General features: G+C 39.1%; 3 protein-coding genes across 6 annotated transcripts in view; all 3 read right to left on the bottom strand.

Annotated features, from left to right (window-relative positions):
- Positions 1 to 929: 929 nt before the first annotated feature.
- LOC145087274 (uncharacterized) lies at positions 930 to 5,982 on the bottom strand. Of its 2 annotated transcripts, none has more exons than XM_079025206.1 (9): positions 5,867 to 5,982; positions 5,649 to 5,778; positions 5,492 to 5,554; positions 5,308 to 5,397; positions 4,960 to 5,076; positions 3,418 to 3,918; positions 2,825 to 2,956; positions 2,046 to 2,530; positions 930 to 1,730 (listed from the first exon to the last, which is right to left on the bottom strand). In XM_079025206.1, the coding sequence occupies exons 1-9, from the start codon at positions 5,960 to 5,962 to the stop codon at positions 1,080 to 1,082; spliced, it is 2,265 nt and encodes a 754-aa protein (XP_078881332.1). In that variant the 5' UTR covers positions 5,963 to 5,982; the 3' UTR covers positions 930 to 1,079. The 2 variants fall into 2 exon arrangements, with proteins under 2 accessions (XP_078881332.1, XP_078881333.1); XM_079025207.1 differs by having other exon boundaries at positions 2,046 to 2,521.
- Positions 5,983 to 8,914: 2,932 nt separating this feature from the next.
- LOC145087271 (uncharacterized) overlaps positions 8,915 to 26,145 on the bottom strand; it is a 31,412-nt gene continuing 14,181 nt past the window's right edge. The window contains exons 1-6 of one of the 3 annotated variants that reach the window (XM_079025204.1): positions 12,987 to 13,114; positions 12,706 to 12,817; positions 11,603 to 12,100; positions 10,762 to 10,893; positions 9,758 to 10,398; positions 8,915 to 9,660 (exon numbers count right to left, since the gene is read on the bottom strand). In XM_079025204.1, coding sequence (XP_078881330.1) covers positions 9,037 to 9,660; positions 9,758 to 10,398; positions 10,762 to 10,893; positions 11,603 to 12,100; positions 12,706 to 12,817 — 2,007 coding nt within the window. In that variant the 5' untranslated portion in view covers positions 12,987 to 13,114 and the 3' untranslated portion in view covers positions 8,915 to 9,036. Of the gene's footprint in view, positions 9,661 to 9,757; positions 10,399 to 10,761; positions 10,894 to 11,602; positions 12,101 to 12,705; positions 12,897 to 12,986; positions 13,115 to 26,145 lie in introns of those variants that run through there. The other 2 variants (XM_079025202.1, XM_079025203.1) reach the window with 2 other exon arrangements.
- Positions 16,172 to 17,367, bottom strand: LOC145089746 (uncharacterized). Its single transcript, XM_079028142.1, has 2 exons — positions 17,042 to 17,367; positions 16,172 to 16,649 (listed from the first exon to the last, which is right to left on the bottom strand). Exons 1-2 carry the CDS (start codon positions 17,365 to 17,367, stop codon positions 16,172 to 16,174), a joined length of 804 nt encoding a protein of 267 aa, XP_078884268.1.

Genomic DNA, 26,145 nt, shown 5'->3' with positions numbered 1-26,145 from the left:
TTTAGAAAAAAGTTCCAAGGATTTCCAATATTTTGGCTACATGTGACGGGAAATCAGTTCTCGTTAAAGTTTTGTTATACTTGAAAAGAATTTGAATAGCTTTCCAATTGTTTTGGAGTTTTTGAATGTTAAGGGTATTTTGGTCACAAAAAAAACTACATGAAAAATGAATTCAAAATATTCATAAAATTTCTCAAAATTTGGATTTGTGTGAATAAAATGATATTAGAACTGAAACTTTTTATTTTAAAGGCCCAAAAGATAGAAGAATTCGGTTTGAAACTATAACGTTAATAGCAATGTACTTTCTTAATACGATTTTTAGAACTGAAAGTTTTTTAAATGGGATAATCTGGTATATATTCAAACGAATGCTTTGGAAAATTGCTGTTTTGATGTTCTTTTGGAACTTTTAAGATTAAAGAGACATTTAGGTCTCCTCGCACAACATTTTCATTGTTGTTATCTTCTCATGAGCATGCAAGTCAATTTGTTCATTGTTTTTTAAAGATGTTTTGTCTCTTGGTTGTTGTTCTATGGTTTCACTTTTGAATGGTTTACTCAAGAGTATTTTCAAGTATTGGAAGTGGTTAATGCTTTTGCAGTCAAAGCTTTGTTTCATGCTCTATAGGTTTGTGTCTGCTTTACGTTCTATCATATTCTTAGCTTGAAACTGTTACATCTGCTTGAGCATACTATGTATCATATTTTGGTGAGTTTTTTGTGTCCATAAAAGTTGTAATAAAATCACCAAGGATCATAATAAGTTGCTTGTATTCAATTGTTTACTATAATTGATTAATAATTATAACTTTTCTACTATAAAATTTATCTATTTTATAACCGTCCTACAACTATAGCCTACTAAGAATATGCCTACTAAAAATATATGTACTAATAGTAAGAGTTCAATTTCTCCAACCATCCTCTAGATTCACAACATTATTTAATATTGACTATATATAAATAATACAGTGTAACAATGTTTGTACACGTGTTTCGTCTTATGGAATCAAACAAAATAATTATAACACTTACATAATTATATTACAAATAAAATTATTACACTTACAACAATTTCAAAAAGGCATTGGAATTGCAAAACGTTGATGATTTTCATAAAGAACACGTTTCTTCGGCCGAAAGAGGTACTTGGAACCGTATGTCGCAACTATTATGTCTTTTAAGAGAGGATATTGCAGTGTAGCGAATAGGAAGACTGGCATGGTAGCAAACATGGCGACAAGAATCGGTATCCATTTCAGATCTTTATGGTATAACACAAACAAGCTGAGACTGAACGCAACCATCATGGTTGTTATTGACAAGAAAAGTGTTGCTAAACCCAACGTCAACTTTTTAGGCAATGATTCATAGAAATCACGTTCACCGTAACGAGATGTAAGGATAGACAAGAACATGATTATAGAAGCTGATGATGAGAATAAAGATATGGCATCCGCCACTACAAAAAGCTTTAAGCTTACTTCTTGATAAAATATAGGGATACCATCATTCTGATTGTATCCGCCAGGAACCGTAAAAGCTGCAGCAAAAACTATGGTGGCAATAAGAGCAGCAACCACCATACATTGACTAGCTGTTCCTTTCATCCACTCCTCACCTTTTACAACTAGATCTTTGTGTTCAACAGTGAATAACTCGTGTGGTGTTAGGCCATCTTTGTTTCTCTCTTCCCTATAAGAAAAAGGGACCATTCCCTCTACTTCCTACAACATTTATACATTGAGTAGATCAATTTGATTGAGGTAACTATGCATTCCAGCCGTTAGTAACACATAAATTAGATTTATATAAGAAAGTTTACTTGCAGACTATATATTAACATGTCACACGAAGGTTGTGAACAACAAATTGCACACAAACATTATTCCGTCGGTTGTGTCTAAAATGGTTTTTTTACAAGGGTCTCTTAACAATTTATTTTTTAATATTAGATATTCATGGATGTAAATGAAGTAATGTAATGAAAAAAGAAAGACAATTTGCATGAGAACCCTAGAAGGACGATGAGGAATATGTACCTTAAACCATAATAGTTCTCGTTGCATCTCAAAAGCAGCTCCAGAGACATCCTCATGTCGCTTTTTCTTGGCACTCTTCCCAACTAAATGGAGCATATTGTTTTCATTTGCATCTTTGAGAAGAGTTATCTGATTCCTTTTTGAGCCGATTTCGTACAATAGATTGTAGATATCCATATGACGATGTTCGGCAGCAGTGTGAAATATACTTTGATTGGTATCGTTTACTTTCCATATCAAATCAGGATATAGACGGATGAGCTCAATTACAAATCTAGTATTGCCCCTTTCTGCAGCAACAAATGGTATTTGTGAAGGGTACTTTTTCTTTGCATTTCCCGGCAACGTCACAGGCGTCCCTCTGAGTATGACATCAATTTCTTTCTTAGACTTCATCGCAATATTTTGCCACATGATTGTTAGTAATTCCAGTGCTGTACTTCCCTTTTCATAAACTCCCACCTTTGGAAAAATGACTGTAAAAACTGAAATTAACAAGTAAATTAAGAAGACAGATGAATGATACCAGACATTTACAAGTAAAACATGATGGATAAAGTTGGGCTCTATTCCATAGACCTAAAGGAATAGTGTAATGACTGGCAAATTTCTGGCATATCACATGGATCTTACATATGAAAAAATGTTAATGCTTGAACATCATGAAAAACATTAGAATGGAAGCGTCTTTGTTTGAACCTTCACATCACAGATTGGCTACACTGGTAAACAGATGGATGCATAGTATCGCATACCAACAAAGGAGTAAAGATGCTCACCCCATTTGACGGTGTTCATGATGATATTAGATTTTCTTTTAGAAAATGCATCAGGCTTTTGAGCTAAAACTCCAAGTACATCCGAACTGTTAACAAGTTCTGGGCAATCTTTCACAATCCATAGTGCGACATCTATAAGGGATTTGACATTCACTTTGTGAGGGAATATGCTATGACAGCTGTTAGCGAAATTCAACAATGAAAACAAAAACAACAAAGCATAAAGATATTTTACATGTAGTGTAAGGATTTCTTGTGTATTGGTAGTGAGGTTAAAGCCATGCATGGATGGTTATAGTTTAATAGTTTTATATTGATGTAGGTATAGACAAGGATTTCACTTTATTCACGATTTGCACCTATAAGAATAAACTAAAAGTAGATACCAACTCTTCTGGGAGCTTATATTTGACTTCATAAATTAGGCCAACCCGAATATTAATTATACACAAATTAAGTAAAATAAGTAGTCGCCCATGTATCACCTAGGTATAGCTAATGTAAGAATAGCCACTCCTTATAAAAACAAGGAGCTAATGATAGACAACAAAATAGAATGTGTGTAATTAATAAGTACACGCTAAAACACTTACCAAACATATCATACTCGACACATTTCAAAAGAAGCCAACCACGAGTCTTTGGTGTCCAATAACTATCATCACGCAGATTATTCGATTCTTGATACAGATACTTCACCACCTCATGATGTCCAAACAAGGCAGCCATATAAAGTGGCATCATATTTTGCCAACCACAAATTGTCATCAAGTCCCTGTTCTTTTGCACCATAATCTTAACCATGTTAATTTTTCCAGATGCAGCAACTACACAGAGGGCAGTGTTGGAACTGTTATCTTGAAGTTCCAGGTCCTTCTTTTGCATGTAATTCACCAGATGTTCCACGAACTCTTCCACCTCATTGGTGCTTTCTGCTGATGCAGCAACATGAAGTGCTGTTTCGCCATTTTCAGTGATACTATACCTTACCAACTCTGGCGTTTCATCAAAAATGTCTTTAGCAGCTTTCCAATCACCTTTGATCGATGCTTCATATAAGGGGACACCAAGATGGATGTAATCAATTCTAGGTCCTGTAAAGTAGTTCCAATTAATGCAAAGTTACACCACATTCATCCAGTGACAATTGCAGTAAACTTTAATTTGTCACCATAATCAAACATCAATACTATTGCATACGACCAATTTGAATCCTTTAATTTGGTTTAACACATTAAAATCAAGCACACTATGGTTATGGTTTTACGTGTAGGTCTCTCTGAATAAGATCTAACATATAAAAAGTGAGACCTTAAAATTGGTTCCATCTTAAAGTAGGCTTTCTATGAAAGAACGTACGATGTATTTCATGAGAAATTTCTAAAAGAATGCAGACACGAAGCACCTTCCAAACAATGTAATATGAATTATTATTGTAAGGTCTTCTGAAGTTGTTGTATCTATATATTGATAACCAATGCAATGCAAACGACAAAACTGCAAAAATGTTCCACGTGGTTGTCTTTTGTTAACTCCATAAGACCATCACACCTATGCTAAAGAAATTCATGACTTGTTCTTAATTAGTTATATTTTGCTAAGCAATAAAGAAGCAGATCTTGTGGTCATTGTGGCCCACTAATTAATCTTTCTCCGACACTTTTATACATGGTGGATAATTTAAAAATCCGGACAATTTAATTAAGCCTAGGGGTAAAACTGGAAAGTTTCCGTTTTATTGAGTTTTTGTATTGTAGTATGTAGGATTCCAATCCGTTTAGTCTAAATAGGGTAGAGATGTTTTATGTTTTCAGCTCAAGTTTTGTAAGTCTTTTAAGCTTTGTTTAGTAAGGTACTTGCAACCTAAGTATATTCTTAGAAAGTTTTTCTTCCATGTTTCTTTTCCTGCACAGTTAAGATTTGTTTCATTCCACAAGAATCAAGAAAATTGATTCCTGTTAAGCCTTTTTCTTCTTTCACTTCTTTGTTTGAGCTACATTCTCAGAGAATCAAGTGAATTTATTATGCATAAAGAATCTTGAAGAATCAAGCGATTTGATTCCAACACTTTTTGTTTTATTTTTCAGATCACAACAAAAGCAGCAGTTCAGAGGAAAATGGTTAACAAAACTTACCGTTAAATAGATCTGGTATTGCTTTCTCTTGTGGAGCAAACGAAACTCCGACAACATGTTGTTGTTGTTGTTGTTGGCTTGGTGGATTCTTCACATCGAAGTTGGGTAATGGGAAACCTGTTTGTTTTTGTTGTGATTGGAACATATTTGGGGGGGGGGGGGGGGGGTAAAAATTGAAGAACAGGGGGTCCACAGTCATTTTTTTTGTTTTGGGTCTAATATGTAAAGTTTTTAATAGTAATGGACTAGTTCTAAAAAAACAGGGGGGCCACCCCTCCCCCACCCCTTAAGAAGATCCGTCCCTGTAGAAATGTATGGGAGAAAGATTAATTAGTAGACAGAAGTTACCTGTAAATGGATGTGGTGTTGATGGATATTGGGGTACTGGATACTGGGGTGGATATTGGGGTACCGGGACATCTGCTGCTTTGTTGTGATCTTTAATAGTAAAAAACAACAAGAGATTGTAACGGAAGCGAATTGCGTATGTAGAAAAGTATAGGAGAAAGATTAATTAGTGGACAGAAGTTACCCATAAATGGATGTGGTATTGATGGATATTGGGGTACTGGGACATCTGCTGCTTTTTTGCGATCTTTAACAGTAAAAAACAACATGAGATTGTAACGGAAGCAAACTGTGTATGTAGAAAAGTACTGGAAAAAGATTAACTGGTGGATAGTAGTTACCTGTATTAACTGGATATGCAGGTATTGGTAGATCTTGTGGAGGAAACGAAACTCCAGTTGCATGCTGCTGTTGTTGGCTTGATGGATTCTGCACATTGAAGTTGGGTAATGGGAGACCTGTTTGCGACATCTGCAGAAAGACATCATTAATTAAATATTGATGAATAATGATTAAAAGTTAAATCCCTCTTGATTTGGTGAGACTGATCTGACAATACCTCTGCGTCAGCGAGCAATTGATGCGTATGAACAACCGGATAAAAATTGAAAAAGGCCTTGGGATAATGAGATGAGATTATGTGATCAACATGCATGCAGCCTGCTATGATTTATATACAATTTCCCTTTGCTTAAGTCAATGTCAACGGTTTCTGTGGTCTAAAAAGTAGTTATTTCCCCACTTAATGTCAACATTTAGTTGCCAAAAAGGAAGAAGATATACATATAATATTATCAAAGGCAAGTTACAATATTCGATTTGCTGACTTTTTTCGTATATTATATATGTCGTCTATCGTACTTAGAAATATTTTTAACCTATTTTGGATGTGGAAAGTATTTTTGTCACGGTTCTAGTCCGTGGACCATTTTACTTACGGCTGGTAAATTCATTGAAATGCTCTCTCGCTTCTGCTTTGCTTCTGCTTCTCATCTCCATCTCCATAAGAAAACCATTCATTCAATCCTAGAATTATGGTGTATATTTTTAAGACAAAACTTCAAAAATGGTCCCTGTGGTTTCCGAAAATATCAAGTTTAGTCCCTAAGTTCAAAAAACCTCACAGATGGTCCCTGTGGTATCAAAACTTTTAACAAATGGTCCTTTTCACTAACGCCGTTAGCTTTTGGGCGTTAAGTGAAGGGTATTTCTGTCTTTTTACTACCACAGGGACCATTTATGAAGTTTTGTCTTGTTTTTTATTTAAAAAAAAAAAGAAAAATAATAATTATTTAATATTAACTCTCTCTCTCTCTCTCTCTCTCTCTCTCTCTCTCTCTCTTAATTAACATAATACCAGTTAACCCTATTACCGGAGAGGGTATTCCAAGACTCGTTACTCTAATCTTTGGCGATGGGATCAGCCCTTTGGTGACCGGCGCCGTTGACCAGGTCTTCGAGGCAATGCGTGCGTCCGTTACCTTCGAGAAATTTGAAGTTCATGGCGACATGAACACGATACCCGATGATGTTATGGCTTCGATTAAGAAGAATAGAGTTTGTTTGAAGGGCAAATTGATTACGCCGGTGGGCAGACGGGTTAATTCGTTGTATCTTCTGTTGAGTAAAGAACTGGATTTGTATGTCTCGCTTTTGAGAATCACCGACCTCCCTTCTGCTTCCTTTCTCATTATCAGGTGATCCCCAAATCCTCCTTCGACTACCATAGGTCGTGGTCATCTTTCCCGGCGGTCAATAGCCCTTGTCGAGCTCCAAGTGTCGAGGGAAAATCGTGATCAAACACCGACTGCTTCCCATCTGTTATTCTTACTATCTTCCCAGCCAAATATCAAACCCAAGCATCCATTTTTTGAAGAAGAAAGAACAAGGGAGCTACTGAAACAACCCCCTTCGCATCCACTACAAGAATCGAAAGAGGAACAACCATCCCCGGCAAGGCAATAGACGACAACCCTGATGTCGCTCCTGTTTTCCCGATTTCTTCTAATCGAGCACCGGTGATGCTCTTCCTGACCGACAACTGCTGCTAGCCGGTCCCTATCCTCTCATCTTCTGTCGGCTGGAGCAAAGCACCCACCGAAGCCTCACACTCCTCTTCCCTTTCCGTTTGGAAAACTTGAAAAAAGCCTCGTTATTCACTGAAAAAAGCCTCGTTGTTCACCGATTCATTAATCTGGAGAGAGAGAGAGAGAGAGAGAGAGAGAGAGAGAGAGAGAGAGAGAGAGAGAGAGAGAGAGAGAGAGAGAGAGAGAGAGAGAGAGAGAGAGAGAGTTAATATTAAATAATTATTATTTTTCTTTTTTTTTTAAATAAAAAACAAGACAAAACTTCATAAATGGTCCCTGTGGTAGTGAAAAGACAGAAATACCCTTCACTTAACGGCCAAAAGCTAACGGCGTTAGTGAAAAGGACCATTTGTTAAAAGTTTTAAAACCACAGAAACCATCTGTGAGGTTTTTTGAACTTAGGGACTAAACTTGATATTTTCGAAAACCACAGGGACCATTTTTGAAGTTTTGTCTATTTTTAAAGTAGTATGAACCTTTGGATCATCTCAACTTTTAATTGTGTCCGTTTAAATTGCCCTATTTTTAACGGAAGGTAACTCGTTGCTATAATTTTGAGATCCAGGTACTTAGTTGGGTAATCAACCACAGAGCAGAGAGGATGAATTTTGTTTGATCTTGAATTGAAGGAATCAGGGCTTAAGAATTGGTTACTACATCCCATTGTTTTTTCTTTATACAATCAAACAAAAATTCTATATTTGTAATAAGTCGAGATCTATGCAAATAGAGTTGTGAGAAGGGCTGTAATGGCAGTAGACTCAGTGGAGAAAGCCGCATTGGAGCAGACTGATGGTGCATTGTGGCGATCTAGAGGACGGATGGTAGTGATGGAGGAAAATGGAATGAAATGAAATGGAATATTTCCCCTGTATTCTACTTTCATTCCCTTTCATTTCACTCAGTCGAGAACAGAGTGAGTATAACTGTGTTTTGAACGCGAGAAAAGCCATTGCAAAACGAAACATCAAAGTGATGAAAGCAATTTAAAATCTGGGGATAACCCTGAAGATTTCACGGAGAGGATCAAGCTATTAGCCAAAATTTAAAGAAATCAGAGGTATGGTTGACATTATGAGCCCTAGTTGTGGTTTTCTTGGAATTTAGCTCAAATGGGTATTGAATCTTGGATTCTTGTTGAAATTATTCGATGGCTTATATTGTATATACAGTTAATTTAGTGTGTGTAGTTAGTCATTGTTTAGTGGCAGCATTGGAATCTAACAACCCATGATATAGACGTGGCCAATGTCTGGATATTATATAAAAATCTAGTGAATTACACGGTTATATGGGATGGTAAGAAAAGTCGTGGCCTATGTGAGGAATTCATTTATTTGATTAAAGTGAGTGGGGTTTTGGGCTCTCATATCATACATTTCTTGTCTCCCTATAATCCCAATAACTAACTTGATCAATTTAAGTCTCCGGATTGCCTACCGAAACCCAATATGATTAATGAAATGTAATGTCACATTTTTATGTGTTATCTTATGAACTTATGAATCTAAACAAAGCCATTGCAACAAACATGAGTGACCATATTACAATTAAAAATTTTAAACTTACAACAGTTACGATATTAATTTTTGAAGAAGTACATCTTGAAATGAAAGGAATTGTGAATGGGAACCAACTACGGTTAGTTTTCATAGTAAAGAATATGTTTCTTGGGCCGGAAGAGGTACCTAGAAGCATATGTCGAGAAAAAGACGTCTTTTAACAGAGAAAACTGCAGCGAAACGTATAGGATGACTGGCAAGGCAGAAAAAAACGTGATAAGGATCGGTATCCATTTCAATTTGTTGTGGTATAGCACGAAGAAGCTGACACTAAAAGCAATCATCATGGTTGTTATCGAGAGGAACAGTGTTGCTAGACCTAACATCAGCTTTTTGGGCAATGACTCCAAGAAATCACGTTCAGCATAACGTGATGTGAGTATGGATAAGAACATGAGGATCGCCGCTGATGAAGAGAACAAGGAAATGGCATCTGCCACAGCGAAAATGATGAAGGGTAAATTTTTAGAAAAGATGGGGAAACCATCGTTCTGATCGTATCCACCGGGAACTGTGAAAGCTGCAGCAAATACAATGGTGGCAATAAGTGCAGCAACCACCATACATTGACTAGCTGTATCTTTCATCCAGTCTTCGCCTTGTTTGACTAGATCTTTGTGTTCCTTGGTGAATAACTCGTGTGGTGTTAGACCTTCTTTGTTCTTCCGTTCCCGATAAGAAGGAGGGATCATCTCCTCCACTTCCTGTGACATCGTGTTTTATGTCAATGTTAGATGAAATGAATTGATGTAAGAGAAAAAGAAAGAAAGAAAGATAGTGTGGGGAAGAAAACATATATACCTTGAACCATAATAGTTCTCGTTGCATTTGAAAAGCAACTCCAGACACATCCTCAAGTCGCTTTTTCTTAGCACTCTTCCCAACCAAGTGCAACATGTTGTTCTCATTTGTATCTTTAAGGGGAGTTATGAGATCCTTCATTGAGCCTATCTCGTACAATAAGTTGTAGATACCCTCATGACGATGTTTTACAGCAGTGTGAAATATGCTTTGATTGTCATCATTTAGTTTCCATATTATATCAGGATACAGACGGATGAGCTCAATAACAAATCTAGTATTCCCCATTTCAGCAGCAACAAATAGTATTCGAGAAGAGTACTTTGGTCTTGCATTTTCCTTCAAGGCTACATTCGTATTGTTTGTAGTTGTAGCAGCATGCCCTTTGTTTATGATCCCACTTTCATCATGCTTTCTGGAAGTATTTTGTGAAATTTTTTGTAGTAGTTGTAGAGTTTGATCCGTGTCAGAAGCTGGCTTGTCGTCTTTCTCAATGGGATCAGGTTGCCCTCTGATTATGTTATCAATATCCTTTGTAGGCTTCTCCGCAATTGCTCCCCAAATAATATTTAGTAGTTCCAATGCATTAGCTTTACTTTCCATTTTAGAAGGTCCCACCTTTGGATGAATGCAAGTCCAAACTGAAAGCAACAATGGGAAAAGAATCCAAAGATGGGCTTAGCTAATTTCAGTTATCAGAGCCTACCAGATATTTACAAGTTAAAAACTGATGGATAAAGTTGGGTTATAGACTTCAGTTACGCTGGATAAATATAGAGGAATATTGTTATGACTAGCAAATTTCTGGCATATCACATGGTTTAGAATATGTTTATTGGTGGTCTTAACTTAACCGGTCAAAAATAAGAGAACAGAAATTTTAAAAAAAAGAAAAGGGTGACTTGTTTAATGGCTCGTTCTCACATTTCATATCAATATTTAGTTTCTAGTTTTTAAGATGGAAGATGTATATATAATCAACATCAAAGAGTTGAGATGCTTACCCCACTCGATATTTCTCCTGATGGTATTAGATTCTGTTTCATTAAATACATTTGTCTTTCGAGCCAAAGCTCCAAGTGCAAGCCCACTAGAACCAAGTTTTGAGTGCTCTTTCACAATATCCAATGCGATATCTAAAACAGATTCAACAGTCACTTTGTTAGGGAATATTACTGCTATGAAAAAATCAACAATGTGAAAAGAACAACCAAGAATAACGCTCGTTTGCTTTATATCAATCCGGAAATAAATCACCAAATCTAGTTCAAGACAGTCAAAACTCATGGTTGATATATATATATATATATATATATATATATATATATATATATATATATATATATATATATATATATATATATATATATATATATATATATAGTTGTGTAAACATACCCCCTTAAGCTAATTTTCAGCATGTTTAAGATATACAAAGGATTATTGTCATATTGGATGGTGATCATTTTATTGACGATCAAACTTTTGTTTTAGCTATTGGTGTGAGCTTAGCTAGAGACACGGATTTCATTTTTTTTTTGCAAGATTTTACCTATATAAAAATAAACTAGCTTATATTTGACTTCATATATAGTTCAGGACACCTAGATAACGCTTAAAGAAAGTTGAATACTATACAAGTGGTTCCCCAAGGTGTCACGTAGAGGCTAGAGGTCTAGCTTCCATGATTCAATTGATCAACAACGACCTGCATAACTAAGGAATGCGTAGCCACTATTATCAAGAACAAGGAGTAGAGAAAAGTACATACACAGATCGCTGATGAATTATGATAAACAACAAAGAGAATTTGTAGGTGTAATGACTACATGCTAAAACGCTTACCAAACATATCAGTCTCCATACATCTCAGAAGAAGCCAACTACGGGTCTCATCTGTCCAGCAATCGTCACGCAACTTCTTGGAATATCCATACAAACACTTCACCATCTCATAATGGCCAAACAAGGCCGCCATATACAGTGGTGTCATTCCTCTACTACCAGTGATTGCCACCAAAGCCCTGTTGCTTTTAACCATAATCTCAACTATTTTAACGTTGCCAGCTGCAGCAGCTAAACAAAGGGCAGTGTTGGAACTGCTATTTTTAAGTTCCAGGTCCTCCTTTTGCATCTTAGTTATCAGATTTTCCACAAATTCTTCAACCTTTTTGGTGCTTTTTGCCGATGCAGCAACATGAAGTGCTGTTTCGTTATTTCCAGAGATACTATACCTTACCAACTCTGGCCTTTCATCAAGAATCTTTTTAGCAGCTTTCCAATCACCTCTAATTGATGCTTCATATAGAGGAATAGCTATGGCGATGTACTCTTTCCTGGTTCCTTTAAAATAAAATCCAATGCAAAGTTAGCACCAATTCATCCAGGGACTATATTTTTAGCATTCTTTTAACTCTTCAATATTAAGCATCAGTTATAGTTGCATACAACCACTACTTTGAATCCTTCAATTTGGTTTAACACATTAAAATCAAGCACACTATAATTTTGGTTTTAGTTACTTGTTGGTGTCTCTGGATATCGAAACTAGCATTTTATTTATTTATTATTAATATATTTTAAAAAAGAGTAAAAACCAAAATAGATCTCATTTTTTTTTTAAATAAAAAAAATAATAAATAAAAAGAAAAAGAAACTGATAAAGGCAATATACTCATTTCAGGTTTGGTCGGAATTAAAAACAAAACATAGAGATGAAAGGTCAAACCACCGAGACAATTTGTGTGATTTACTCTATTATATATGACAACTGAAAATCAATTCATCTTAATATAGACTTTCTAGGAAACAGCACTGGCGTTCCACTGTTGATTTTACCCTTGTTTGCAAAATTTGCTCATTTTCCCGAAGGAAACGGAAAGGTAGGTATATTGTGGTGTTAAATAGCAGTAGACGAAGTAAAGACTAAAATGGGTAGCAGAATTTACCGATAAGTAGATCTGGAATAGGTTTTGAAGGATCATGTGAAGCAACCGAAATTCTGATTTCCTGCGGATCAGGGGTTAAGGTTGGGGCTAAATGCTCATCTGTTTGCGCCATCTGCACAGGGACAACATTCATGATTATAATCCTACAAATTGCTTGACGCCATGACTAGAAAAACAGAGGATTTCGCCATCTGCACAGGGACAACATTCATGATTATAACCCTACAAATTGCTTCACGCCATGACTAGAAAAACAGAGGATTTCGTGCAACTAACAATACCTCTGCGTCAGCGAGCGATTAGTACGTATGAATGAATGAATTTGAAAGAAGACTTGAGATTGATTATTTGAACATGCAAACTACGAGTTATATACACCTTACCTTGCATAAGTCAATCGTTGTAAGTCTTTAAAAATTAATTCTTCTGCCAATCAATAATTATGGACAGCTAACTGTTTCCAAAAAAAGAAAAAATAATGACAGTGGTTAATAGCCAAAAAAAGAAAATATTTCTATAATTTTATTTAATGATCCATGTATATCCTTGGTGATAAATTTCTTACATAATAAGTATAGAAAACAATATCTTGTATACACGTGTGTAAAACTTAACTCATTGTTACTAGCTTACTCAACCAACTATTTTAATTTTGATAAATTGGATATCAAATTATTTTTCGTTTTCAAATAGATCATTAAACTTAGCAATAGCATAACCGGTTATTTGGTCACATCCTATCCGAAAATTTGAATATCCGGTCACCAAATGTTGCTTTTTTATTATTATTATTTATTTATGAATTGGCAATGATTTTTCGCAATAAAAAAAGTTTAACCATATGCTAGACAAAATTACAAAAAAATACACCCATATTTAGAGCTAATGACGACTTTGTTAGCCTAGCCAACCAAACTTAACTGCATTTTTCAATCCATTCGAAATCTAGAAAAAAGAGACAATTACAATGCTATGAATGATAATATCCTTTCATGATTTTGTCTAAACAAAAAGAGTGTCATTTCCAAATCTCCAAATAAATCACGTATAAGCAAGAATGACCATGTCAAAACATTGCTTAACTTGACCCCTTCCTTTTAATCAATCACATATTTTGGTGATAAACAAAATTTAAAACAATTGGGAATATATTTATCAGTTATTTATATCATTTTGATAATCCAAAAATTATAAAAAAAAAAAAATCATTGTTTAAATGTGTTACATATTTTAGTAGAATATTATTAATAAGGATATAATATGCATAGTATTCTATCACAATATTGGAATGTGCAAAATTTTAAAATCTTTAACAATGTTCTAATAGAAGATTATACACAATATTACAATGTATGATATGTCTTATATTCTTTAAAAATATTATATTACCAAAATTTAAAACCATTAATGATATTCATATAGCACATAATACGACATCGGCAAAATTTTAAAAATCTTTAAGATATTATAAGAGAATATTATTAAAATATTTATCATAAACAATATTCTATAGAATATATCATTAAAATGTTGATTTTCTAATTTTATACTATTTTTACGTTTTTAAAATGTTGGATATAAAAAGTGATGAAGACTATAAATAAATATATAGTTATTTTTATTTGTAACCGTAGAAATATGTGGCTAGGATGGCCTCCCTCGTTTAAAAAAAAAACTCGTCTCAAATGAATCTTTATTTATATATTTTAATGATGGACTGATATCTTATATTTATTGGGATACCTGATAATTTATTAGGATGATATGTAGATTCATTGGATCAAATGTATCAACGTATATGTTAATTGTATCTTATACATGCAAAATCTATATGTATATTTGGTTTTTAAAGGTTTTGGTACATCAAGCTAGCTTAATTTGTAATATTAGTTATTATATAGTTAACAAAAGATATTTGGCTTAGCGATACGGTGAAATGTCTTATTTTCATGAGTTTGTTAGTTCTAAGTCTCACTTGGAACATATGTGTAATAAAGGTGTAGAATAAAGTAGATTAAGATTTCCGTTCTAAAAAATAAATTATTATACAATTATGATGTTCAATTGCTAAAAGATGTATCAACTTGTAGTCGGGAACTTTTCATGTAGACCCTGTTTATATATGATATTTATTATATGTTTTTTTTTTCTAGAACGACTAAGGCTTGAGCCTCGTGGGAGTGGCCTCACCACCCCTCTCGCCTCTAAACTCGCTACAAGTTCTAGCACCACTCCCATCAAAATGATAGAAGACTCACTAAGATTGCCTTGCTATGGATATGGGGAGAAGAGAGAATAGAGAGAAATTTGGATGGTGGGTTCTCTTTGGCTCAAACCTTTTTTTTTTTTTTTTTTTTTTTTTCTAAAATAAAACATATTAAACCAACACACCACCACTCTCTATCCTTTGCAATTTTGATGTTATAATTTTCTCCATCCTACGTGGCTTCAAAAAGATTTGACATAACATCAAAAAAAAAAATTGTTGTTGCAACATGCTAAATATATTATCACTCTCTCTAATAATAGATCCTTTAATTGTTGTCGTAAATCCATACTTTGTTGTCTTTCATATGAACCTCCAAACTCTCTGGAAAAATATTTTCAAACACCTCTGGCGCCGCCATGCGTAAGACCTTATTAATTTGTATTTTATAAAAATAATGGGATAAGTTGTGTATCTTAAGAAATAATTTTGTTTTACATAGGACCTCCTAAAAAGAAAAATCATATACAATTCCTATATAAAGCCTCTCTCAAATGTTCATGTCTATTTTATTTCTAGCAAATATATGTGTGTCGATAAGTATATGAAGTCACCGTTGCAATTATTACAATATTAAACGTGGAGAATATATTAATGATCATGTTGTATTTAAATAAAATATCTACATCTTCTAACAACTATGGTACCGTCGACCTAAATAATAAATTTTGGCAGACATTGATATTTAAAGAAAGAAGATTGATAATCATAGACGCTTAAAAACAATTAACAGCTTTTTACTTATAAAAAGATTAAGATTCTATCATGATTTTTTTTTTCCTTTTGTATTTGGATTTCTTGGATTTTTTTTTTGGAAACTACAAATATTATAAATAAAGGCACATGTTTAGCAAGAAGCTAAAAACATGAACAATGTACACATACAATTAAAATCTAAAATTTAAAGAGTTTAAAAGGAGAGATACTCCAATCCACCCAACTACCAGAAAAATTCGCACTCCTATGTTTAAACCACGAAAAAGATTGAGAGATAATCTGGTCTGCGATTTCCATAGGATTATTGTGCACCTTATTAAATGTTTTGGCATTCCTCGCATTCCATCCCTGCCATAACAAACTATAGAAGTTTGTTGTGATAGTTTGCCTTTTTTTAGGGCAATTGCCCCATGAAGCACCAAAGTTAAGAAAATCTTCCATGTTGAGAAACTGTTGCTTTGGTAATTCACACCATTTAAAAATCTAGTCTCGAGTCTCATCCACCACTTTGCACTTTATGAACAAGTGATCAACCGTTTCCTGCTCATCACCACATATAACACATAAGTCAGAAATTGTAGTAACACCTCTTTTTATAAGTTCGGTTGCAACAGGTAATCTTTTTTGTAAAGCGCGCCATATAAAGCATCTCACTTTAAGTGGAATAATTTTTGACCATTCGATTACCAATCCATTGTAATGTGTTCCGGTAGAATCAATACACATTTTCATCTTGTTAACAATATATACACAATCCGAATTAAGCTTAAACTTCAAACCCATGGGGACCGGAGATATTCTAATGTAATTGAGTATCGAACATAACTCGATAAATTCTGATATAACATCATCACCATGGGGTAAGGATTTCCATTTCCATGTGAAGCTTTCATTGGTAACCCTTTCGGTTACATAGCATCTTTTAACAGATTCCAATTCATACAAAAGTGGGAATTTGTTTCTAAAGATATTTGAACCACACTAAAGATCAAGCCAGAACAGAATTTTTGTGTTTGAGTCTGGAATTGGAGAGAATAATGAATGGCATTCGGTGTTGACATCTTTAATATCCTTAATTTCTTTAGCAATGTTGTTCCACACACCTCTAATCGATTGTTTTGCAATGTGATCGAACGGTTTTCTTGACAGATTGTGAATGCTCATGATACACTCCTTCTATATACTTCCAGACTCGATTTTGAGCCTCCAAAACCATTTAGTGAGAAGTACCAAGTTCTGTGCCATTAAGGATCCAACACCCAATCCTCCTTGTTTTTTATCCATAATTATCTTAGACCATGCCAGCCAATGAATTTTTTTCTTCGAGTCATCACCCCCCACAAAAACTTTCACCTTAGTTTCTCAAGATCCTCAATCACGCCATGAGGTACCTTGAATAGAGAGAAGTAGTATGTCGGGAGGCTATTTAGAACTGACTTCACAAGTGTGAGGCGCCCTGCAAATGACAATGTTTTGGCTTTCCGTAATGATAGTCTGGATTGAAAATTTTCTATTATTGGTCTCCAATTCTTTTTTAGGGACATATTTGCCCCTACCGAAACACCCAAATATGTGAATGGGAATGATCCTTTCAAGCAACCGAGAACCTTAGGTTGCTCTTTCGGTTCATTTTCATCCACACCAATTCCAAACAATTTGGATTTGTTGTAACACCCCATTTATTAGATAAATAAATAGACAAATTAATGGATAAATAGTAGCCTTAAAATCAATAATAATATAGCAAGCATTGGTCTCTAGGAGTTAATTGTTACAATTTTAGAAGTTAGGGGTTAAAAGTGTAAGTTACAGGGTGGTTTGTAAATATTAATTTATGAAGGCAGGGACTGCTTAGTAATTATTGGAACTTAATTTGAATAGATTGTAACGACCCAATTTTTAAGTCCAAAAATTTCATTTTTAATTAAACACTTTGCAAAACATTTGAAAATAAACAACATTCGATCATATCGCTTCCTTAGAACATATTACGTGTCTGAAAACCAAAACATGAAATCAATCATAGTGTCAGAGTACAAATCCCAAAATAATCTCATAGTACGTAATATAAGATGTGTGCATGATGTGCCGCTACCGCGCCAACTCCTTCCCCTTCACCGAAGAGGTACCTGAAACCGAAACTATAAACTGTAAGCATGAAGCTTAGTGGGTTCCCCCACTGTACCACATACCATATAACCACATAACATACATACTGCCAGGCAATTCTGGGGTGCCCGACCTACCCATGCAGCCATTCTGGGGTGTCGTCCTGCCCGTGTCAAGCCATTCTGGGGTGCTGACTACCCATGTCAAGCCGTTCTGGGGTGCTGACTACCCTTCGGTCCTAATGACCGAACCTCGGGGACTATTCCCCTCCTACTACCACTAATACATATAACAGATCATACTGACATATAAACATATCAGCACATACTGTCAGACATAGCTGGGGTGTCTGACCTACCCTTCGGTCCTAACGACCAAACTCTACTACTATCACATATAACATATCATGCCAGCATATAACATATCAGGTAGTAGCAAACCTAGATGATATCACAAAGACAATCATCTAACATACAAATCCTACTGGTGGGCTGGCATTGTGGCCGTAGACCCACCGCTACTGGAAGGTAACTCACCTCAAAAGTAGCTGCTGAAAGTCTGCTTGCTAGCGCCTGACTGCTGAATCGGTAATCCTCCGGCTATAAATCATAAACATAGATTAGACACTCATAAATACCCTTAGGTCAAATGAATGACCCACCCCTGGTCCAAGGTCAACTCCTTGGTCAAAGTCAACTTCCAATTGACTGGACTCGCCGAGTCATGGCACAGACTCGCCGAGTCCCTATCCTGCTAACCTGGTCCTACTCGCCAAGACCCTTTTCCCACTTACTGAGTCACCCTTAACTCACTACTTGGGAAGATTGAACCGACTCACGATCCGACTCGCCGAGTCTCCACGAGCAGATCTCTACTCGCTTCCAAATCTTCACTAGAGCATCCTTTATGAGGATTTGGGTTTCTGGGACTATTGCTACATGTTAAGTTGCTAATTCCGCGTGTAGATACGAAGGGTTGGACCTTCAACACTTAAACCCCTCTTATTCAGTAACAGTTCATATGACTCGCCGAGTTTGAAGAACAACTCGTCGAGTTCCAGGCAATCTTCATAGGACTCGCCGAGTTGTTCATCCAACTCGCCGAGTCTAAGGCCATCTTCATAGAACTCACCGAGTTCCACTTTGGGACTCGCCGAGTCCCTTCGACCCATTTCCCATACAGGCCAAATCTGAGACATGCAACGCTTCCAAACCATAGATCTATGTTCCTAGGGCATGCTTATCACGTAAAGTTGCAAACTTTACGTGCATGCATGGTCCTATAAGCTCAAAAAGGCAAATCCAAGCTCTTTAAGAGGTCATACACTCAATAGGGACCTCAATAACTCCAACCACAGAGACTTTATACTTCTAAGATGCCCCTAAGGTCCATATCTGAAGTCCTTCCGGATCATAGAGCACAAACACATGGAGTTTAGGGTTTTTAGGGCTTGAAAACCACCAATTATGGACAAAAAGGGGTCCAATGAACCAATGATCAAGATAGGAACTTTTCTACCTGAATGGAAGCCTCTTGCTGGGTAGATGCCGGATCTACTTCCCTTCCTTGCACTCTTCCACCTTCTTCTTCTTCTTCTCTTAAGCTTCAAACTACCTTCACAAGGCCAAAATCACTCACAAGAACAATAAGGGGGCTATGGTTCGTTCTTCAGCTTCTCTGGAAGTGTTATGGGCAAGGGAGGCTGAGTTAGAGTGTTTAAATCGGGTGCAAACACCCGGGTTTAGGGTTTTTGCCCAGACAGGGTCTTCTCGCCGAGTCCGGGAACCAACTCGCCGAGTCCAAAGTTTAGACCCCATGCCTTATCCCGCTTCTACTCGGCGAGTTCGTCTTCCAACTCACTGAGTCCAAGGAAAAAATGCATTATTTAAAGAATATTAATTACAAGAAATACGTACCAGGAACCAGGTGCTACAAATCTCCCCCACTTATTTTAGACTTCGTCCTCGAAGTCTGCTGCTCGACCCTAAAACAGCTCGGGGTAATGCTCCATCATCTCTTCCACTGGCTCCCAAGTCCACTCCGTTCCCTTCCGGTGCGGCCATTGCACCTTCACGAGTTCCACCCTCTTGTTCCTCAAATTTTTCGACTTCCAGTCGAGGATTGCTACTGGCCTCTCAATGTAATTCAAGCTATCGTCGACCTGAATATCCTCCAAAGGCACCACGGCCGAGTCGTCCACCAGACACTTCCGCAACTGAGAGATGTGGTAAGTGTTGTGGATCTGGTTGAGTTCGGCTGGCAGATCCAACCTATACGCTACCTTGCCCACCCGGGCTACAATCCTGAATGGCCCGATGTACCTTGGGCCCAACTTGTCTTGCTTTTTGAATCGGATGACGCCTTTCCATGGCGACACCTTCAGAAGAACCATATCCCCGACTTGGAATTCCAAGTCTGAACGGTGCTTGTCGGCATAACTTTTCTGCCGAATCTGTGCAGTCTGAATCCTGCTCCGAACCTGTTGAATCCTCTCGGTCGTCTTGAGCACCACTTCGGTGCTCCCCATTACCCTCTGGCCAACTTCACCCCAACATATCGGGGTCCTGCACCTCCGCCCGTACAACATCTCGAAGGGAGGACAGTCAATACTCGCGTGGTAGCTGTTGTTGTATGAGAACTCAGCTAGAGGAAGATAGGTATCCCAACTACCATCGAAATCTAGCACACATGCCTGCAACATATCCTCAAGAGTCTGGATGGTCCGCTCACTCTGACCATCCGTCTGCGGGTAAAAGGCGGTGCTAAAATGCAGATGAGTGCCCAACTCATCATGAAACTTCTTCCAAAACCTGGAAGTAAAACGCACATCCCTGTCTGAAATCACTGATACTGGCACCCCGTGCCGCACCACTATTTCCCTGATATAGATGTCGGCCAACTTCTCGACCGAGATGCTCTCCTGAATCGGAATAAAATGGGCACTCTTGGTCAATCGATCCACGATGACCCATATAGAATCCACTCCTTGCGCAGTCCTGGGAAGCTTTGTGATAAAATCCATCGTAATATCTTCTCATTTCCACAACGGGATATCCAACAGATGCATCTTGTCGTACGGTCTCTGATGCTCGGCCTTGACCTTCCTGTAGGTCAAGCATCGCTCGACGTACCAATCCACATCCCGCTTCATGTAGGGCCGCCAATAGTTTAGATGAAGATCCCTATACATCTTCGTTCCCCTGGGATGAATGGAGAATCGGGATTTGTGCGCCTCCTCCATCAAGACCTGGCACACGCCTCCGTGATACGGCACCCACACCCTACGGTGTAGTGTCAATAATCCTCGGCTATCATAATCGAAGGAGGTAACTTGACCCACTATCCACTCGCTCTTCTGATGTTCCTCCTTCATAGCCTCCTGCTGAGCTTCCCGAATATGCTCTAATAGGGGAGTCACTACTGTCATCCTCATGCACACGCCTCTGATCGGCGCTGCCTTGCGACTAAGCGCATCGGCCACCACATTGGCCTTCCCTGGGTGATAAAGGATCTCGCAATCATAATCCTTCACCACGTCCAACCATCGGCGCTGTCTCATGTTCAGATTCGGCTGATCCATGAGGTACCTCAAACTCTTGTGGTCCGTGTAAATGGTACGTCGAACCCCATAGAGGTAATGTCGCCAAATATTGAGGGCGAAGACCACCGCCCCCAACTCTAAATTGTGTGTCGGGTAGTTCGCCTCGTGAGGCTTCAGCTGCCTCGAAGCGTAAGCAATGACATTCCCTCTCTGCATCAGTACCGCGCCCAACCCTAAAATAGACGCGTCACAGTATACCACGAAATCCTCTACGCCTTCTGGCAGGGCTAAGATTGGCGCCTCGCACAATCTCTGTCTTAGAATCTCAAACGGTGCCTGCTGCTCAGGCCCCCATCGAAAGACCATGAATTTCTTAGTCAACCATGTCAGGGGTACGACTATCTTGGAGAAGTCCTGAATGAATCTCCGATAGTAGCCCGCTAATCCCAGGAAACTCCGAATCTCGGGTGGAGACTTCGGAACCTCCCATCTCATCACTTCCTCTATCTTGGCCGGGTCGACCAGTATACCGTTCTGGTTGACAAGGTGCCCAAGGAATTACACCTCGCGCAACCAAAACTCGCATTTGGAGAACTTAGCGTACAAGCTCTCCCTCCTCAGGGTCTCCAAAACCTCTCTCAGATGCTACTTATGCTCCTCCTGCATCTTGGAATAAACCAAGATGTCATCAATGAAAACTATCACAGACCGATCCAGCATCGGTCTGCACACGCGGTTCATGAGGTCCATGAATGTGGCAGGAGCATTGGTGAGCCCAAACGACATCACCACGAACTCATAATGGCCATAACGCGTCCGAAACGCGGTCTTCTTCACATCCTCCTCTCTGACCCTCAACTGATGATAACCTGAACGCAAATCGATCTTGGAGAACCAAGATGCTCCCTGTAACTGGTCAAAGAGATCATCAATCCTCGGGAGTGGGTAACACTTCTTCACCGTTACCTTGTTCAGCTCCCGATAAAATATACACATCCGATGCGACCCATCCTTCTTCTTCACAAACAGAATTGGGGCTCCCCAGGGTGAACTGCTCGGTCTAATGAATCCCTTGTCTAACAGCTCCTGCAGCTGTGTAGACAACTCCTGCATCTCGGGAGGAGCCAACCGGTACGGTGCCTTGGCTATCGGAGCCGCACCAGGGACTAGGTCGATCCTGAACTCTACCTGTCGCTCCGGAGGTATTCCAGGAAGCTCCTCTGGGAACACATCAGCGTAGTCTCGCACCACCAGAACCTCGCTCACCATCGCCTTACCCGCCTCCCGGGTGTCCATAACATACGTGACATATCCCGCGCAACCCTTTTGAAGGTAGCACCTAGCTCTCGCTGCTGAACATACTGTAGGTCCATGCTGTGGCCTCTCGCCGTGGATTACCAATTCTCCCCCACTTAGGGTCCTGACCCGCGCCAGCTGCTGTGCGCAATCTATCACCGCCCCATTAGGGCTTAACCAATCCATGCCTATAATCACCTTGTTCCCACGCAACGGAATAGGAACCAAATCCACCAAGTAGCGCTCCTCAAACAACCTTAGAACACCATCTCTGAACACTGTTGATGCTCGCACCGATCGATCATCGACAATCTCTACCTTTAAAGGGCAATCCAACATGCCCGAAGACTCAGTAAACTTCTTGCTAAGCACAAGAGAAACAAACGATCGAGTGGCACCCGAGTCAAACAACACCTGAACTGGGATACCGTTCACATGGAACGATCCTAACACACACACACACACACATATATTTATATATATATATATATATATATATATATATATATATATATATATATATATATATACAGAGCACATATCAATATCATAACATCATATAAATAAAATAGAGGAAAGAATCATACCCATCACCACATCGGGTGCGGTGCGTGCCTCCTCGGTAGTCAGCTGAAATGTCCGGCTCCTCACCACTAGAGCCTCTGCCTTGCCTTGCCGGCCATCAGTAATCCGCAGGGTTGCTGGAGTTGGCGCCTTCACTAGCGCTGCTGCTGTCAACTGGGGGCAGTTGGCCTTCTTGTGGCCCTCTGGTTGCAGTGGAAACATAGCAACTCAGACATCTGAATAACCGGTGCAGGGGCAGTACAATCCCTACTAAAGTGCCCCGTCTTGCCGCACTTGTAGCAGCCCGACGATCCCAATCTACATGCTCCCTCGTGTGGCCTACCACATTTCCTGCAGCCGCCCGATCCTCCTTGGCCTTTTGGCCTACCATCTGATCCCTTGGGCTTCTTCCCCGAAGCCCCAGTCACCAGCCCCTCCTCACTCTTCCTCTTCCGGATATGCTCCAAATCAATCTCCCTCTCCTTTGCCCCGACAATCATGGACTCCAGAGTAGGGCAAGCGGAAAAATTGACATGCTTCCGAATATCAGCTCGTAGCATGTCATGGTAGCGGGTCCTCCTCATATCCTCATCACCCGCGTATTGGGGAACCAACAACGCCCTCTCCTGGAACTTGGCGGTGTTCTTCGCCACAGTCTCCATCGTCTGCCTCATATCTAAAAACTTCCTGGTCAGCTGCTTGAGCTCGACAGCCGGCACAAACTCTGCCCTGAACCAGGTCACAAAGTCCGACCAGGTCATAGCCTCAATAATCGAGGCTCCCAACGAGTCACCGACGGACTCCCACCAATCTCTGGCTCGGTCTCGTAAACACCCAACTGTGAACCTCACCTTCGACCCCTCGGGGCAGAAGCTAGTCAACTATGCATACTCGATGTCTGCAATCCATTACCTGGTAGCTATGGGGTCCTTCGCCCCATGAAAATCCGGCGCACAACTGCCCCTGAAGTCCGTAAAGGACAGTGTGCGAGATCCCGACTGGCCAGATGCCATGTCGCTCCTAAATGCCCTGAGGCGATCCTCCATCAACTCAACTATCCCTTCCTTGATCGACCCGAAGATAATGGGGGTTGACTCAAGGATGCCCCTGGTGATCTCTGACGTGATGAACTCGCGTAGCCCATCATCTACTGGCTCGGAACCTGATCCCGAACACGATTCCTCTCCTGAACTGCCAACTACTGGCCTTGAGCGTAGTACCACCATTCTGCAATACATAAATAACAACCGTTAGTGATACTGATACTTCTTGAGGGATCACATTTACTACAAGTTCCCTGGTCTTATCTTGGCCTTCCTCGGTTCGGGTACGGATCCTCCGCTTTCAGTAGTATGGGCCCATACTACCTTCCACATCTATCCGTACCTTCTTCAAGGACTGCCTTGACTCCACCAGATCCCTTTTACCACTGCCGATCTCCGCTACATTCATCCTAGGCTTACCCTATGGAAACCTCTGACTCCACCCTACCCGGTCCTCAGCTGCTGAAGACCTCCTTGTAATGCCAATTAGCCATTACCTGAATACCATCACATGTGATGAGGCTCAGATAATCCTTCGAGTAACAGACTCGTCCCTACAACGGTTAGACTCAAACAAGAGTTGCGCAATAGGGTCAAATCTAGCACTCTAATATTATTCAGCCCTGATCACATGTGACGTGACGTATTCACCTAATGGCTAACTCCCATCACTCAGGGTCCCACAAAGCACAAAGCAATCAACATTCAGACAAAAGGGAACAATCTCAAGCAATTCCATTCTCATAGAGAGAAACTGAACTAGCATACAATGCTAAACTCATACTGTCAGGCATAACCTAAACAGGCTATCCTACTGCTGTCTACTCATTACTAGCATGCAATTCTCATAAGCTGAAGCACATAAAGCAGGCACATAAGGCATCACTCCTAGATACTTAGTCCTATTCTAGCATGTTGTTCTACTGAAACTGTTAAACATAACATAAACTTGTATGGGTACTTTGGAGAATACTTACTTGAGCTTGGCCGGTCGCGCACATCACACACTTTGTTCCTTCTTAAAACTCTTTACTTAAACTTTTAGAAACTTTTTCCTTTTCGAAATCCTTTAGTCCCTTGATTTGAGTCCAGACAACCCCGAAGCTGTGTCCGAATCCCTCAAACCAGGGCTCTGATACCAACTTGTAACGACCCAATTTTTAAGTCCAAAAATTTCATTTTTAATTAAACACTTTGCAAAACATTTGAAAATAAACAACATTCGATCATATCGCTTCCTGAAAACATATTACGTGTCTGAAAACCAAAACATGAAATCAATCATAGTGTCAGAGTACAAATCCAAGAATAATCTCATAGTGCGGAAAACAAGATGTGTGTATGATGTGCTGCTAACGCGCCAGCTCCTTCCCCTTCACCGAAGAGGTACCTGAAACCAAAACTATAAACTGTAAGCACGAAGCTTAGTGAGTTCCCCCACTGTACCACATACCATAGAACCACATAACATACATACTTCCAGGCAATTCTGGGGTGCCCGACCTACCCGGTACAACCATTCTGGGGTGACGACCTACCCATGCAGCCATTCTAGGGTGCCGTCTTGCCCGTGTCAAGTCATTCTGGGGTGCTGACTACCCATGTCAAGCTGTTCTGGGGTGCTGACTACCCTTCGGTCCTAGCGACATAACCTCGGGGACTGTTCCCCTCCTACTACCACTAACACATATAACAGATCATACTGGCATATAAACATATCATCACATACTGTCAGACATAGCTGGGGTGTCTGACCTACCCTTCGGTCCTAACGACCGAACTCTACTACTATCACATATAACATATCATGCCAGCATATAACATATCAGGTAGTAGTAAACCTATATGATATCACAAAGACAATCATCTAACATACAACTCTTACTGGTGGGCCGACATTGTGG

Source organism: Lactuca serriola, chromosome 2, assembly GCF_051521515.1.
Source record: "Lactuca serriola cultivar US96UC23 chromosome 2, Lser_US96UC23_V15, whole genome shotgun sequence".
NCBI classification, from domain to species: domain Eukaryota; kingdom Viridiplantae; phylum Streptophyta; class Magnoliopsida; order Asterales; family Asteraceae; genus Lactuca; species Lactuca serriola.
This window is presented reverse-complemented; position numbering and strand designations above follow the sequence as displayed.

Coding starts and splice junctions, on each gene's coding strand:
- LOC145087274 (XM_079025206.1), bottom strand. CDS start 5,962: ATGCATGTTGATCACATAATCTCATCTCATTATCCCAAGGCCTTTTTC. Junction 5,398..5,491: donor AATACCACATCCATTTATGG/GTAACTTCTGTC, acceptor TTACTATTAAAG/ATCACAACAAAGCAGCAGAT. Junction 1,731..2,045: donor GAGAACTATTATGGTTTAAG/GTACATATTCCT, acceptor TAAATGTTGTAG/GAAGTAGAGGGAATGGTCCC.
- LOC145089746 (XM_079028142.1), bottom strand. CDS start 17,367: ATGGGGTGTTACAACAAATCCAAATTGTTTGGAATTGGTGTGGATGAA. Junction 16,650..17,041: donor GAGGATCTTGAGAAACTAAG/GTGAAAGTTTTT, acceptor AAATATCTTTAG/AAACAAATTCCCACTTTTGT.